The sequence below is a fragment of the Lutjanus erythropterus genome, chromosome 3, assembly GCF_056507025.1.
Source record: "Lutjanus erythropterus isolate fLutEry1 chromosome 3, fLutEry1.hap2, whole genome shotgun sequence".
Lineage (NCBI taxonomy): Eukaryota > Metazoa > Chordata > Actinopteri > Lutjaniformes > Lutjanidae > Lutjanus > Lutjanus erythropterus.
The window spans coordinates 20,650,987-20,667,932 of NC_139319.1; the positions used below are offsets into that span (position 1 = coordinate 20,650,987).

At 40.6% G+C, this 16,946-nt stretch overlaps 1 protein-coding gene across 3 annotated transcripts in view; it reads left to right on the plus strand.

The window, feature by feature from the left end:
• dlc1 (DLC1 Rho GTPase activating protein) overlaps positions 1-16,946 on the plus strand; it is a 101,566-nt gene that overhangs the window by 60,256 nt on the left and 24,364 nt on the right. Inside the window, exon 1 of one of the 3 annotated variants that reach the window (XM_084715336.1) lies at positions 12,376-12,714. The exons of the other annotated variants lie outside the window; for them this stretch is intronic. Coding sequence (XP_084571462.1) covers positions 12,702-12,714 — 13 coding nt within the window. The 5' untranslated portion in view covers positions 12,376-12,701. Of the gene's footprint in view, positions 1-12,375; positions 12,715-16,946 lie in introns of those variants that run through there. 3 annotated transcript variants of the gene reach the window in all.

The window sequence follows — 16,946 nt, forward strand, 5'->3', positions numbered from 1 at the left end:
TTCCGAATAATTTTTGATGCTTCAGTGACTTGTAATACGATGAATGGTGCGTTGGTCATTCCCACTTCTTGTATGCCTGTTCTTGCATTGTGTTTTGTGGTTAGCCCTCTGATGTCCTCCGGCTGCTCTGCCTCAACTCTCTGTGAGTTCTCTGATGGACAGTGAAGTAACTGCAAACTGTTCCTAAATGTAGCTGCTGTTAGCTGGGTATTTTGTATAGCTGTACTGCTAGGACTTGGGGCTCATAATACCGGTTCTGTCGGTGTTTACACTGCTAGTACAGGAGCTTTTGACCATCAAGAGGAGGTTTTCAGACACAAAGCAGGGGAGAACGTTACTGTGCCAGAATTGGAGCCACGTGAGCCGGCAACGTGACCGGACTCAGCAGTGTAAGGACAACACGGCAGTGGCAAAGAGAACCAGGCAGACGTTAACAGAGGAAGCTAAGAAGAAAAAGAGAGACGCCCCTGGACAAAGTAATGAGCAATGTGATCACAATTAGGGTTCCCCCCTTGCCAACCCTATGTGTGGTGAGTTTAATGTGGTGCTGAACTGAAAAAAGGAATGAATAGTCAACTCATTGTATTAAACAGCCAAAAAATGTAGAGTTGGTTAAAGCTTTATTCATAACAAATGTACACGTGCAGCTGTTCATACTTATGACAGCAGTGTGTAGCTGAACTGCACTCACAAAATCATGAAAAAACATTTACATAAGGTTGTAAAGTGACAAGATTGATCTTGACTCATGTAGTGTCAAAACATGACAAAAGTTACAGTCATCAGTTTTGTCAAGTTTTTCTTCAATGAAGACAAGATGGGAAATTGATTTTAGGCACTCCTCATATTTTTGGTTTAGGTATAGGATTTGTCACGGTCTGTCCTTTATCTTTCTGTCTTTATCCTCTCTTTGATCCGCAGTGGCACTCTCTCTCTCATCTTATCTTCTGAAAAATGACAGTTGGGAACTGGAAGAAATCACTGAAATTCAAACCTGCTCAGTGCACTTTTGCAAAGGAGTGTCTGGATCAGCGATAATCTTCCAGCTGAACCTGGTTTGTGTTTGTCATGACAGCCTAGATGCCTGTGCGGTTTGTCACGTGGCTCGCCAGAGGTCGGGGTTCAAAGAGGGTCACGGGTCAGGGCACGGAAGACTAAAGCATGAACTTCCTGCGTTACTCACTGGCTGATTCTGCATGGAGAGAGAGAATAGACATATGGTACTTTGGAATTTGGTCTTCGCTCCACTTGTCCAGGACTCCATGACAAAAGTCAAAAACAGGAAAGAAAATAGAGGAGGGAAGAGAGTTCTGCACTTTCTATTGTCAAAGGTGTTATTGGACACCTCAATGTGGACGTGCACATGCAGGGCACACAGGCATATATTTAAAAGATAATAACATACCACTCACAAAAAACAGGAATGCAGCCCTGAACACACTCACATATGCACTAATTTAATTCACCCTGATCGTTAGCACATCCAACATCCATCCACTCCCACCTTGTCCCTCATTCATGTACACTTAACCCCTCCACAATATCGCTGCAGGGCTCATCATCTCAATACAACTTAAATCTTACACCCAAGGCCCCATGATTCATTGCTGCTGAAAGGTAGCTGACATACGTTTGGCATCCGTGCCCACTCCTCCAGCTGTATGCCAACTCCGCCTTCACCCAGAACAATTCATCATGATGAACACACTTTACATTCTTATGGGCTGCTGTCATTACATTTTTTTTTCCAAGAATAACTATTTTAAACCCGTCATCGCTCTAATAAAGGCAGAATGGCACACTACAGCCCATTCGGATACACATGTGGTAGCCGTCAAAGTAGGGAAGATGTCGTTGACAAAGCAATCTTCATTAGGCAAGGTTCATTTAGAAGCTGTTCTGAAGCCTTCATCAGCAGAGTTGTCATTTTTTCTCAGCACTTTGAGGATTTCTTATCCATACTTGTTTAGAAAAGGGGGAAAGATGTCTTGTGGATTTAGTTGCATTTAGTGATGAGGTTGTAGATTTCTAGCAACTGAATACCGCTCATCTCACCCTCCCCTTCCTTAGGGCTTTTCACAATGCAACTTTTTAGCCCAGGGCTGTCTAAGAGTTGAGCCTGGGATAAACTTCACCACTTTCTCCAATGAAGAGGACCAGTGCTCTCTGTAGATATAAATGGCTCATTGTAAGGTAATGTAAACACAACAATTCTTATTTTCAGGTGATTATACTCAAATAAAAATGTACTTATCAATACTATATTCGATTCCTGCTATATATCTTAGTCTTACACACTAGACTTTTAAATTAGACCACTTGCTATTTGAGCAATTGCAAAAGTTCATTTTGACTCTCCAAGGCAAGAGGGAGCCCTAATAAGGAACATAAAAGCTTAGGGCATGAAGGTTTGGCAAGCAGAACAACTAAAACCGTTTTTTTTTTTTTTTTTTTTTTTTTTAAACAAGAAGCAGTACTTTGGTCAAACACGATGAATAAAACATGATCTTAATTTTTTATGTAGTTGATGAAGCAACTTGTTCAGTTTGGAAAACCAGGCACTTTGGATAACACAAGTATTACAGACAGTAATTATTATACCTCACTTGGTTTGGAATAGGAATTTCCAGGCATTACAGAGGCGCAGCTCAAAACGTTGTGTGTTCGTTTCACAGCCATATGGTTGGCATCATTAACCACTCCCCAAGTATTCACATGGTTTCCCAAGCAGACCTCCACCTCTTGTAATTCTCAGAAAATGTGGTCACACACACAGTAACTCTTTATGTGTCGAAATGCGATTTCTCCAGTGTTTGAGCCTGTAGAAGTAAATCAAAGCAGCCTATTTCATTCACTTTCGGCCAGTAACATCTGCATATTACCATTAAATGTTGTTTTTAGAGTTGCAGCAGTGAGATTGATGGCAATAATCAACCAGCGTTTGCAGAAAAACCACAGCAGTTTTAAGGCGTTTTAAGTTGGAATAGAGGTTTCCACTTTCCTGGCATGTTACCTGTAAGACTGAATGATAAATGTCAGTTTCTATTGTTTGTTTTGTGTCCTCTTGATTTTTGCTTTCTCCTATTTTTCTCTGCAATCTCATCTCATCAACTTTATTGGACTTGTCACTCTCACACTTGCAACCTATTTTACTAAGGTTTTTTCTTTTTCTTCTTCTTTTTATCCCCTGAATGTAACTTTAATGACATTTTTTCTCTTAATACCTCTTGTGTCTTTCATCACAACCTTGCCCTCTGGTTCTGCTCTTCCTCTGCCATCCCTCTCACAGCCTAAAGCAAACCGTCACTAATCTGCTTTCCCCATGCATGACTAATAAGAAAAATATGAGCAATAATCTGGGGTCTGTGTGTCTGTGTGCGCATGTGTTTGTGCTCTTTTCTGGGATTCTTTATCTTGATCACGACATTAAAGACAGCTGCTCATCAGTGGATTTCCTTTGTGAAAAAATTTCTTCATGATACTGGTGGCTTTGCTTCATAATACCTGTGACAAATTTACTGAACTTAGAACATAAAGAACAAACAGAACAGCAAATTTAATATACAGAATTAATATGATAAACTACAGTATGTCTGCCGCCAGAAATTTGATGTACACAGATGGTGGCAAGAGAGTTCTCGAGTTACTGTTTGATTATTGATGTTAAAATGTTGAACAATGGTTTCTGTATGCAATGTCCCTGTTGTGAAATTAAGACCACTAAAATACCACCAAGTGTCTAAAAGTCCTTGCACACATGTGTATTTACCCCTGTGTGTGTTTTTGTGTTTAAGTGTGTGTGTGTGTGTGTGTGTGTGTGTGTGTGTGTGTGTCAACTTACACAATGTTTGCTTTAGCATTTACACATTAGTGTTGGCCAATAATTCTCTCTGCTATTGTCCGAAATCCAAGGTTGAGAGCAGAAGCCACATATGGTAGTGCTTTACAGGGAAACTCCTCTAAGATGTGAGACGTGCTCAAAGATTTACAGTGAACGGTGTAAAATAAATGTACCTTTTACAACAGATACTTGCCACTAGTAGTTCTACTGACTCCCATTGTTAGAGTTTATAAAAGTATGGCAATAGTTTGCATTTAAATGTGAACACAACAGAAGAGCTCAGAGTTGAAATGTAACTGGAGCAGAGTTTTTAGGGTGTTATTTAAAATGCATCCATTGAAAACTTTGGCTGAATCAGATCTGTAAGGAACCTGAGGACGGTCAAACCTGATCTGAGTAGAGATCAGTCTTACACCAAGCTCACACTGATGCCTCGATAGATAGCAACAACTTGGCAGACTGATCCCCAGTAGATGTCAGGGTAATTGAGCACAATCCAAAGTGAATTCAACCCTAACAGACACAAGTAGTACACTGGCAGCAGCATGGCATGCCACCAATTAATGGGCAGTCACAGTCAGAAAGAACACGTGTAATTTTTTCTTCACAGTTCACACATTCTGTCTCACCTCAAAAAACACATTTTCTATTTTAAATATGATGACACACCACATGATCAGAGCTGATAGCGAGTCCCCTTGGCTCCCTTCCGTGTTAGACATATTTGGGCCTTTTGGCTGCACTGCAGCACACCGTACCACACCGAATTGCATTTCCATTATCGCTTTCAGTACGCCTAGCTGGACTGGAAATATTTCCTTATTTCCTGTTCGTGCTGCTTTGCAATAAAAGAATTTAAATAACGAAACAACAGGGGACTTTCATTGTGAAGAATTTAAGGAAACCGTGTGTTTATCCCAGAGAAGCACACGAATGGTTTTTCCAACACTTTACGGCCGCTCAACTTGAGCCGCCTCAAGCTCGTCTTCAGCTAAAACACTCACCTTCAAGTGCATAGACCTGTTGTAATGGAAATGCAAGCGCCTACTGTGCTGGGTTGACAGGCCGAGTCAAACTGAGTCAAACCAGGCCAGCTGTGTGTATGGAAAAGGGCTAATTGACACACAGACCCAAGACCTGCTACAATGGAGTAGCACCCAAAGTGATTAGACTGAATATTGTTTGGGCTTGTTCTGACTCAGGTCCTGGTTTGCTACGTGTTGAAAAATTTCTGTAATAAATATCATTGTATCCACTCAGTCTACATCTGCACGAGTCTTTCTGTGATTTTTTTATTTGTACTACACGGACTTAAATGCAATGTAATTTCTGCCATTGCTGTATCTTGGTTCTCTTGGCCATTATCCAGGATACCCTAAAACTTGATCCAGTTTATTTTGTTTAAAATCACGACGTCCTGTTCAGACCTTTTTATCCAGCCTTATGTGTGCATGTGTTTGCATGTGAGTGAACATACTGTACAGTACATACAAAACCACACACAAGACTCTAATCACTTAAAAGCTCATTATTCCTGCACGATACAAATCTGCAGCAACCCTACTTTAATGGTTTATTTTTCCTGCTTTAGTTGTTTTTGCACATGTGCCATAATCTAAATTACTGCTGTGGTGGACAAGTACAACCTCAGTGATAAATGGATGATCCAACCTAAAATGTTTTGTTTTTTCGAACCCCACCACCTGGTTGAAAAGTACATGGTAGTACAACACTGATCCATTGTTTGTATAAGTGTGTGTGTCAGCCTCCTGCCTCTATTGTGATCGTGGTCAGTCCATCAAAGCCCGGAGAGGGTGTCGGCGAGGCATTTGGTTCGCTTGTCTGCTTCACACTTCCTTTGTTTGTGTGTGTGTTTGTGTGTGTGCTGGTCCAAGCCTCTGTCTCCCTCCACTTCCTCCTCACCATTGTGTGTATGGAAGCATATGCTCTCTTTCTTTCTGTCTCTCTCTCTCTAATCAGTGTCTTATTGGGCTGATCCCCTCGACCATGGATGAGCTATTTCTGGAGATTCCTGTTATGAAAAGATTATTCCCCTCCCTCGTCTGTCTCACTCACCCTCTCTGTCTCTCTCTCTCTCTCACACACACACACACACACACACACACACACACACACACACACACACACACACACACACACACACACATGCAGCAGTTAAACTCATTATCTCAAACTGCATCAGTAAAAGGCAGAGGGCACACAGTTATCATTGGAGGCATTCAGATTCAGGTTTCAAGGACAGTGGCAGTACCTTGCTTCTAAATAAAACCAGGCATGACACGATTCTCCAAATCCACGATTCAATTTGACTTTCAATTTTAAGGTCCTGTTTGACTTTCCCATTTAAACATATCTTTCTAGTAGTGATGAATATACCAGTGTTGTAAAGATCAATTGATAATTGGTTTTATGCCCTCATTTACATTTTAAATTCCTCTTTAAAAAGTTGAGATGTAGATGTACCAGTCAGTACATTTATATCTCCGTGCCACCAACAGCCAAGTCCGCCTTAAGGGAATTTCCTCAATCTTGGCACAAACATCCAATTGGACTCAAGGATGAGCTGATTAGAATTTTGGGGTCAAAGGTCAAGGTCGCTTTGACCTCACAAAATGTTTTTTGGCCATAAGTCAGGATCTACTCCAGCTAATTATGCCCAAATTACACATACATTTCTAAAAGGATAAAATGATGAGATGATGACATTTTATATCCAAAAGGTCAAAGGTCAACTTTAGTGTGACATCATAATATTCAGCTCTCTGTCAGTCCTCTGCACTCCTCTGTAAAAAGAGGCTCTAAGTGAAGGCAGCATGTTTATTACTTATTATTCTGGAACCATACATGTATTGTAACACCTTTCATTTTTTCCAAAAATGACCTGTAATACCTTTTATTAAACTCCTTCAAAGTCTTCATTACATACATTATATGAGTCTTGAGAGACATGGATATAAACTGCAACTTGACTGGCTGGCAGAAGCAAACAACCACAAGGTAGTAAGTCCAGTTTTCACCACAAGGCGGGAGAGGAGAGACCAAAAAATAACAATAACACTACAAGAATCGCAGATTTTACCTTTGATTACACTTACTGAAACTGAAAGTTCATTTTCATCCTTTTTTTTTGATGAAACAGCCTTAATTTAGCGTCAGCATAAGCAAACAACACCATCTGTGAGAAGATTGGTTGTTTCTGTACAGTTATTCTTAATGTCTGGCATTGGGATTAATCCTCCCTGAAATCAGATGAAATGGGCCTGTATTGTGTCATTTTCCAAGGCAAACTTGTGAGTTGTACGTTAGCCAATTAAAAGGAAGAATAAGGAGATTTTTATTTAGATTTGTTTTTTAACGTTATATTTTGTGGTTGTTGCAGACGAAACGCTACCAGCTCGGTCCACACGGGCTTCCAAAATCAACACAACATGAAAGTTCTTTGTAGTAGCTATAATATAGCAACTCTAAATAAAATAGTGAACTGATGAAGGAACTCCATAATAAATACATACATTTCCCTTTCTTGCCTCTTTTTGATTACTTTATGACCTACTCACTGGTTGAATAGCTTATCTGAAATTATCAACCAGAATAAAAAAAAAAATCAGTTAAGACACTTCACCTAACATGTTCATCTCTATTTAAGGATGGCTGCTATGACCTCTACAGACCCATAATTTAGTTATCTCTTCTGTGAGTCTTTGTTGACACGGCCTTGGGTGTTTGTGTGTGTGTGTGTGTGTTGGACTGACACATCCGTCCGCTGACCCTCACCTGGCCCCAATGTTTGGGGTTAGGAATGGCATAAGAAGGGAGTGTAAACCCCAAGGCAAACCCAGAGGAGGGCTCTTTTTATCTTTTTTTTCTTTTTCTCACTTTTGTTTTGTTATTCTGTCTTTTTTTTGTCTCTTTATTTCTATCTATCTCTGTTTCATTAGTCTTTTTTTAAAATCTTTTATTCTTTTTCATGCACACATTTTCTATTATTTTCCTCTCCCAGCCCCTCCCTTTGAGTCTCAGGGTCAGAGGTGACACTGTAAACTTTACAACCTACAACAGTAGCTTCACCCAACAACCCAGAAGCAACAGGTTGATCAGGCAGGCACGGCCATTTTTATGCAAATCAAATATCTGTGGTTTATTTAGTTTTTTACACCTGGACTTTTTTGTTTCAGACTGGATGTGATAATGTCGAGCAACTACAGACATGAGTAAAATTTACTGTGACTCACAAGATAATCCTCTGTGACTTCCCTCATGATATGCCTTCAAGGTAAAAGTGTTTATTTGCATTCCCTTTCTAAGGAAAAGTTGCATTTAATGCCGGCTTAATCCCGCGTGTCTGCCTGCTGTAAAACTGCTGCATCTCCTCATTTCCTCTCTTTTGTCCAAAGCTCTCATTATACTGCTGTGTATTTGATCTGTATCTGAATCATAAGCCAAACAAGCGCCTGACTCTGACGAGCTTTGATGAATGAAAATTGTAGACGCTCTAAAGAGACACACTCATTTGCCCCAGAGCGACTGGCAGCAGCGGCCGTCTGCCTGTCTGATCTCTCACACTTTACCACACACATTCATCAACAATCGCTGGCGTTTTTGTGTTTTTATCGCTACAAAACAACTTGAGAGGACATACCCCCACAGGCTCCGCACGGGGCTGTTGACCCGTCTCAGCCGAGGGTAGCTTTGAGTTGGGGTTTTGGGTGCAGCCTCTGGGTGGTCGGGGGTTTTGTGGATCGGGGATTTGGCCTTGTTTGGTAATCTCTCTTCATCTCTCCTTCCTCTCTCTGCTTTCTCTCCTTTTCTCCCTCTTTCTCACACACTCACTAACAGACCATAATTATCTTTCTCCCTCCCTTCAGGTTACAGATTTGGGATAAAAATCACAAGAGGTTTTGCTCGGTTTATGAGCTCATAAGATCATTGACGTATTATTTGATATTTATGCACTCACATTTGCGCTGATCAGCTGACATAATGCTTACGCTGTAGCAGGATATGCTCATGGGGAGAAAATTACTTTGTGACTACTGGCCAAAACATATCAGTGGCATCAAGCTGAGTGTGTCATGAGATTCAAAGTATTTTCTGGAATATTTCTTGATCTAAATCAGAAAATTTTAAGGAGCTGCATGAGGTTTATGTATAGGTGCCTATGTTAACTGTTGGGTTTTGTTGACATTGGTGTTACTTCTGTTTGGTTTCCCACAGACTCAAAATGCTGTATGTGTAGACATAATAACAATTGCAAAATCAGACATTTTCTTCTCTTCAAATATGGAACAGACATAATACAGAAATTACCATATAACGTTGTTGTTAGGGGTGTAACGATCCATTGATCTAGATCGATATAGTGAGAACACTTATCCATATCATCTTTAAGAAACGCCTTTATTTTGAAATTCCTATGAAACCTCTATGACTGTGAACCTTGACAGTTACTACTGAGCTTAATTGTGTGCTTTTGTTTAATGTTCTTATTGTTACTGAAGTTTGGAGTCAATTAAACAACAAAGAGCTGTATGAACATGGGTTTACACCAGTCTTGTTTAGTCCGGTTGCTAAATGAACTCTAGTGCAGTTCATTTCTGGTGCAAACGCCATTTTAACCCATCACAGAAGCCTACTATTTTATGTGTCGTTTCATTGACCAAAAAGCATTTTCTCCTCCTGTTCTGGTGACTGGTGATCTAATAATGCATTTGCTACCAAAATGTGGACTGGCCCCCTGCCAGTCCACATTTTGGTAGCAAAACCTTGACTCAAGACACGTTGAAAAATGTCTGCATTATTAAGTTATTTATTACCGGCTTATTTGCTGATATGCACTCCAGTGCAACAATATCCAGGTGGAACTTTTCTTTATACCTGGTGACTGTATGACCAATATTTGAAGGACATTTCCACCACATTACTTTTGCCTACCATTTCTGGACCGTTGGTTTGATTAGGGAATGGGACATTTTGGTGTGAATCCGCCCTAACTAGCTGTCAAACTTTTGGAATAAACTGTTATTTAACTCCTATGACAGAAATCCAAATTAGGGAGGTGTATTGGTGTATTAAGTACTGTCAACACCAATTACAGTTGTAAAGCATCTGAAAATCCATTGTTTTTTACCAGGTTTTACAGTAATGAGTTATTTTCTGTGGCAGACTTCTGACTCATGTCATCAGTTCAAAATCATGTTTACAACCTATCATCATGAGATTAGGATAAGTCACAAAGTATCAAGATGACAAAACAATGTTACGTATGTTTTTTGTTTTTAAAAATGCCCCAGGGCTTTCCAGGACCTTTACACAGAACATAAAACACTGATGCATTATGCAGCTTTACTTGAAAAAAGGGTTTTTGTAGGATAACATGTTTATATTTAAGGCTTAGGTATTTTAAAAAGTAGCACTTTGTATACGGAAAATGTCAGTTGATTCCCACCCTGTCTCATGAGTTCCTATGATGTATAAACTCAAGCTTTTGCTCACTTTATGAGCTGGCAGCATCTCTTTTTGGTAAATCACTTGTGACTCCTCCGTCAGCTGGGACCAGTGTGGCAGCCAACAGCAGACTGCTCAGTTAGCCAGGATTTTCTGCATCATCCTTTCCCCCCTGGCGGTCCAAGCTTTGGATTACATGTATTTCCGTGCCACATGGTGACTCGTCTGGCTTTCCCTTTTTGTACCATCTCAGCGCCTGCGTGTCACCATGGCAATAACACAGAGCTGACTGGTGCCAAATGCTGACGTCGTCGAGGAGTTCTTGGAAAACTGTGGAAGAAAAGTCCCGGAGGATGTGAGGAGAGGGAAAAAGGTGGACAGGTTGTTTTGAAATAATTATAAATGAGTAATGTGTGACATTTCCCTACACTGGCACACAAATTATTGTGAATCTGAGAACTATCAGCAAAGCACCAACAATTTTGGAAATTATACAGTTGCCAAAAGCACTACTTTAGGTAGACACAGAAATCACATTGTTATGTAAATTAGTCCAGTGAGCATTTTTCCATTGAAAAGATGCTTAAAAAACGACTATGGTCACTTGTGAAAAGAGATTCAGAATAGCTTCAGAAGTGAACTTCCTTATCAATGACTATTTGAAGAGACTGATTGAACATTGACATTTAAACCATATTTCACCAATATTTACAACAGTGATTTTTTTTATTCGGTTATTATTTGCACCTTGTAGAGGTGCAAATAATAACCTCCTGTAACTTTGGAGCTTCATCTACATCCAGATTTCTCAGTTGAAAGGCAAAAAAAATTGCACCACAGGACTAGTAACATCAGTCTTTTGGATAAAATTGCTGTGTTTAACCCACTCATCCACTACATCTCTCTGTTTAAGAAACCAACTTTGACACTCTATAATACACCCTGGTCCAAACTACGCCTACATACTTTTGCATGTGCACTAGGCTTGGCAAGATCCACCATTTTGTTATTTTACATTCAAGACTTGTAACCCAGTGAGCATTGTTTAGCTGAAAAGTCACTTAAAAAGCGACTGTGTTCACCAGCGAAATTATGTTAAGACCATGTTTCACCTACCAGTGAAATATGACTTTGGAGAAATGCCTTCAAACTAATCAACATTCTTCTCTATCAACCTAAACTGAACAAATTATCAGAATGATTTTTAAAACTGTTTTGTGCCACATTGATATAACCACATTTTTACTACGTGAAAAAATAGGAAAAGACATTTTTGTTGCTCACTGGGAGCCTTGCATCCTGTCAAGTATCAAGAAATCCACATTTAGATCATATTGTTACAATAATTAGCTACTAATTATAGTACTTATACTGACTTTGTTTAGATGTTTTTAAAGTCTGTTCAATGTAGTGCTATCGGGGTATTTACATCATTAAGACTTCCTCAAATCTGCCCTTTATTTATCACTAAATGTCTTGTTATTGTAGAGTCAAGTACGTGCGCCATGGACAGGGGCAGGACCGAATGGGCATTACCATACCTGCAACAGCTCTCTTTTCACTGAGCTTTTCAGACTAATCTCCCGTCACAAAAGAGCGTCGCTCAGTTGTCTGCGGTATTTTCTAATGATATGCAAACTGGGTACCAACCTTTGGTGTATTAGAGGAGGTGGTAGAGGCTCAGACGAGGCAGGATCCGAAATGAATACAGGGGAATCCTGGGGAGCTCAGTTAATCACTTTCGATTTCGTATGGGTAGCATTTGAACAGCACATTTTTAAGTATAAGTTCGTTACTTAAATTTATAATTAATAAATAAAGGATAATAAAGAATTTAGTGGATGAGAAGGCAATAAATGATTTTTTTGAAAGGAGCCACTTTGGTGTCATAATTGATGCGCTACTATTGAGACAGATCTAACCGTTATAAACTTCTCTCCACATTATGATCTGCCGGGGTTGTTCCCAGTGGATCTGTGCGTCTCCAGCTCCTTATCAGGTGGGGAGCAGCAGAGTGGAGCGGGGTGGGTGGGGGTGGAGCCACGGCAGAGTTGCCCATTCCTAAAGCTTGAATCACTCCTCACTCCATTCACATTCCTGCTGGGGACCGCAGCTTCATTCAGGGACTCACGGCGTTTGGAAAAGGATTTAAAGATTGTGGGATTCTGATTAATCGCAGCCAAATCAAATTATAACCATGGATTTACTGTCCTGCGCGACCGTCAGAGGACATTTGCAGCCGACTGTGTAGTTTTGAGTTGTGTACGCTGGATTTATCATGCGGGCTTCGTCTTAACAGTGGAGTCGACCTGACTGGACAGTCGTAGCCTGCCGCCGGGGCGCAGCCTGGAGTTTGGTTTTATGCTGAGGCTGGTCGCGAACGAGACATTAAAACATGATATTAACACGTAAGTCAGTTTAATGATCATTATATTACGTCTTTTTTTTTTTTTTTTTTTTTTTTTTTTTTTACTATTACTTGAGTTATATTCAAATGTGTCCACACATTCAAGCGGTTTAATGTTTATCCAGGGGACATATAGCTTGAGTGTAAGTATAATTAGTAGTTTATAATGTGCTTATTTTTTAAGTATTATTAGTATTGAAGACCCTAAATGTTTGGTTGAAGTTTATCAGCAAGTAAAACAGGCTTGAAGTCGTATTTAAGGCGCAACGCTGCGGGCTGTCAGATAAGAAATCTCTCCGCTTTGCGCATAATTCCGTGTCTCCAGTGTCCTCACTCCTGGTTAAAACTCACTGGTTTGGCTCATCTACAAGTTTTAGCAAATTATATATGACAATGTTGAGTCTTATTCTCTAACTCGATACAAATCTTTGCTCAAAACCTCCTCTTTTACGCACACAGTGAAGGCAAGCCACATGAATAGCACACACTCTGTTTGAATTGGATGAAAGTTTGATCCGTGTTGTGGAAACAGGGTCGTGAACTGGAATGTTGAGCCTATAAGTCGCATTTAGTGTCCTTTAAGATTATCACAAGGTATAGTACCAGTCTGCGACATTTCTGCCATCCCAGTACCTCCAGTTTGTTTAAGTGCCTGCGCCTTTTGCCTGACTGCCGACCTTTTGCCAACGAGGGGGGATCTGAGGGGATGTGTTGTTGTGGCTGTATAAAATCCCATGTTCAGTTCTGTGCTGGCAGGCTCGATTTGATTTGTAGGCTCTGTCCCTTTGTCTCTGTTTTAACGGTTTGTTCCAGCACATGGCTCCTTATCAGCTGCCTCTGGTCTGGAACAGATATGAGCACAGCGAAGTGCAGTTGAGCCATATAACCATTAAGAACGTGCTTAGAGACTCTCACAGACATCATGATGCAAGCTGGATGAACATTACCTACACTAACTACCAATATGGAGACAGTATGACATTTCCACACACGTGACAACAGAGAAGTAGTTAAATGACAGAAATACTAGGAACTACATTTTTTGTTTCCACTCTTTGTTCTTCAGCATGTTTCTTCAGTTTTTCTGTCAGGACATGGTTTAGCAATTGGTTGTTGTGTTGGGTGAAGAGCAAATAAAGGAAACACACTTCATCTGCACTCTTTGTCAAACAGGAAGTGAGCTGGGGCCTTATCTGAAAGATTTACATCCAGTTGGCACTCTGGTTCTTCATGTCCTGTAAGGATACGCATATGTTCATTTTTTGCTCTTACCTTCCCTCTGCTGCAGCTACTCTGGCTAAATAAATATTATTAGGAGGAGGTCCAGGCAGGTAGACTGTCATCTGGCTGTGGAAAGCTTATGTGCCTGGTCACCTGATCCACGGCTAGGGCTGTCCATGTGAGCATAAATCTTTCATCAGGGAGCACAGGGGCCTTTGGGGTTAGCTCTGTGATGATCCATGTGGGCCAGCTGTGGGTTTTCCTGCTTATGTGTCAATGCATTCGTGCCTGCACCGGCTGGTGGTAGATAACTGGAATGGACCGTGGTAGTAACCTCATTATTCTTTCGTGTGTGTGTCAACAGGGCATAGCTTGAAGCCGGCCAGATGGTAATATTCCTGGCATCATCTCACTTAGCTAACAGCCAGACCCTCTCAGGGAAACACCAGCTGTCTCGACCGTGGAATTGCAAAACCTAATAGCCATCAGGAAGAAAATCTGTTATCGCCCATCTTTGCATTCCAGTACTGGAGGGATTTTGCATTAGTCACGTCAAAAAAAGCTGTTGTCTCCAGTTGTCCTGATACTATCATACTGATTCAAGCTGTTAAGGACATTGGGATCATTTGTGAAATTGTTGAACAAAGTGTTGGATCATCAATCAGTTAAGTGTTACATTTAACAAGGTTCCGCTAGGGTTCGTGTGACGTAAATTTCATCATCACACGTTACGGTACAATTACTTAAAATGAAAAACAATGATCCCAATCTCTGCTTTTAGCGTAGTGTTTTTCATGCATTCCTCTACAACGGGTAATGTTCAAAAGACAAACACTAGTATTATTAGATCTTGGTACAAGCATGTTGCATGCTTATGTTCTCAATGATAAGAGATTTAATCTTTCAGTATCAAATTTGGTATTGAATAACTGGGCATTTTTCAGTACACAATAATGTAGAAGCAATTTGGTCAGTGCCATGCAAAATGTTGAAGTTATATACCCAGCCCTGTCAGAGGGTGTGGGTGTAGACTCTGTGCTGACATCAGTGTATCCCCAATTTGTTTTCACCACACAGACGTATAGAAGATAGAAGATACATGATACATGATCTGTGCATGTGTGAAATGCATTCTTCAGAAAGTATCATAAGCTCTGTAGTGTAAGCAGCTCAGAAATCCTCAGAAACACGTTCTTCAAGTTCATGAACAAATCAGGACTTTGTCTTTGTCACCATTAAGGTGAAGGACAAACATCAGCAGCATCCATGCTCCTGGCTTTGCTTGCTGTAGATTACTGCTGAGCCACGGAGTCTGGCGTGGTTTATCACACCTGTCTAGACCCACTTTGCAGCTCCTTCAGAGTGACCCACTCAGACCTGGACTTGATAAGAACCCTTTGCACTGCCTTTTGGGTTGTTTTACAGTCGGCACTTTGAGACCCGGCGATGATCGGGGTAAGCCAGATAAGCCACCTCAATTCACAACAGTTGTTAGTCAAGCATTCTTCACTATCTTGCCAACTTCAAAGAGCCAGCCCCAGTGATAACTGTATTCAGACTCTTGACCTCCAGTTTGCCATGTATGTAGCAGAGCCTTTGAGGTGGGGAGCAGCATCCTTTGTTTGCTAGCTGCTGACAAACTCCCACTGGAGCTGGAGCATTCAGACTCAGCCAACCCAGATCCCGCTGCCTCCTGCGATGGAGGGAAACTTTGGTCGGCAATTGTGAGAATTTCCTGCCACAGGAAAGGAGAGAAGAGAAGGGCCGAGCAGAGTTGAAGTAAGCAAAGAGCAGAGGAGATGAGGGTGAGAGCAGGGAGAAGGAAAGCAAAGAAAAGACTATGGTGGATAATTTTAGAATTCGATGCTGCTGGGCAGTGAGTGGGTGAAGCTTAACCCTGACTGGCTGCTCACCAGTCCACCTTTGGCCAGTTCCCAAAGGAAAAGCCTCTCGTGATCCATATGAAATCTCTATTAGCATCGGCTTTGCTCTTATTAGTCATGTTATCTTCTGATAATCGCTCTCATCTCTCTTTCCCACTGAGAGGGAGTATGTCTCACTGTGATGTGTGGCTATCGTTTTCATTCCAGCTGAGAAAATTTGTCTGCATTTCTCTCCACAAAGTGATACATTCAGTTTAAAATTAGTCTAAATTATCAAAGAACACACAATTTAGCCTATGTAACCCAAATAACCATCTGTCTCTCTGTCCTGCCTGACGGACATGTTTCAGACATCCTGTGTGGGCCCCTCAGCAACACCAGAAGTTCTGGTCTGGTTTGTACACAGATTCTCATATTAACCTTTCCAGATGTTTGTTTGTCTATTTGTCCATCTGTCAGTGACAGCAATAAGATTACAAAACAGGAGATGGATGTGGTTTAGCAGGTTACCTTTTGCAGTCAGCGGCATGCTGTTGATACCTTATGTTGCTCTTATAGCTTGTAGCCTCCAGTCTCTGGGGTCAAAATAACAAAAGGCTGACACAGTTCTTGTGGACTATTATGTGTTTTACAGTAATTACAATTACTGGCACTAAGTTATTACATTAAATAAAAATGTACATCTGAACATGAAATGGTTCATGAATGTGCTGCTCCAGAAACTGCACTGTGCATACAAGAATGTGTGGTCAACTATAGCGTAATTAGTTTGTCACAACATGGAATATTTTCTAGAGCTGCAATGATTAGTTCATTATTCAACCAGTCTATTCCGATTGTTCAATTTGACTTGTTTTTTCAGAAAAAAAAATAATAATTCTCTGACCTCAGCTTCCCAAATGTGATTTTTTTCTGGTTTGTTTAATTCTCTATGATAATAGATTGAATATCTTTGGGTCGTGGACAAAGACAAATGACATTTGAGGACATCACCTCTCACACTTGGAAACACTGATCAACATTTTTCACAATTTTCTGGAATAAATGACTAATTGATTAATCAAGAAAATTATCAACAGATTACTCGATAATGAAAATAATCGCAAGTTGCAGCTTTAGTATTGTCACT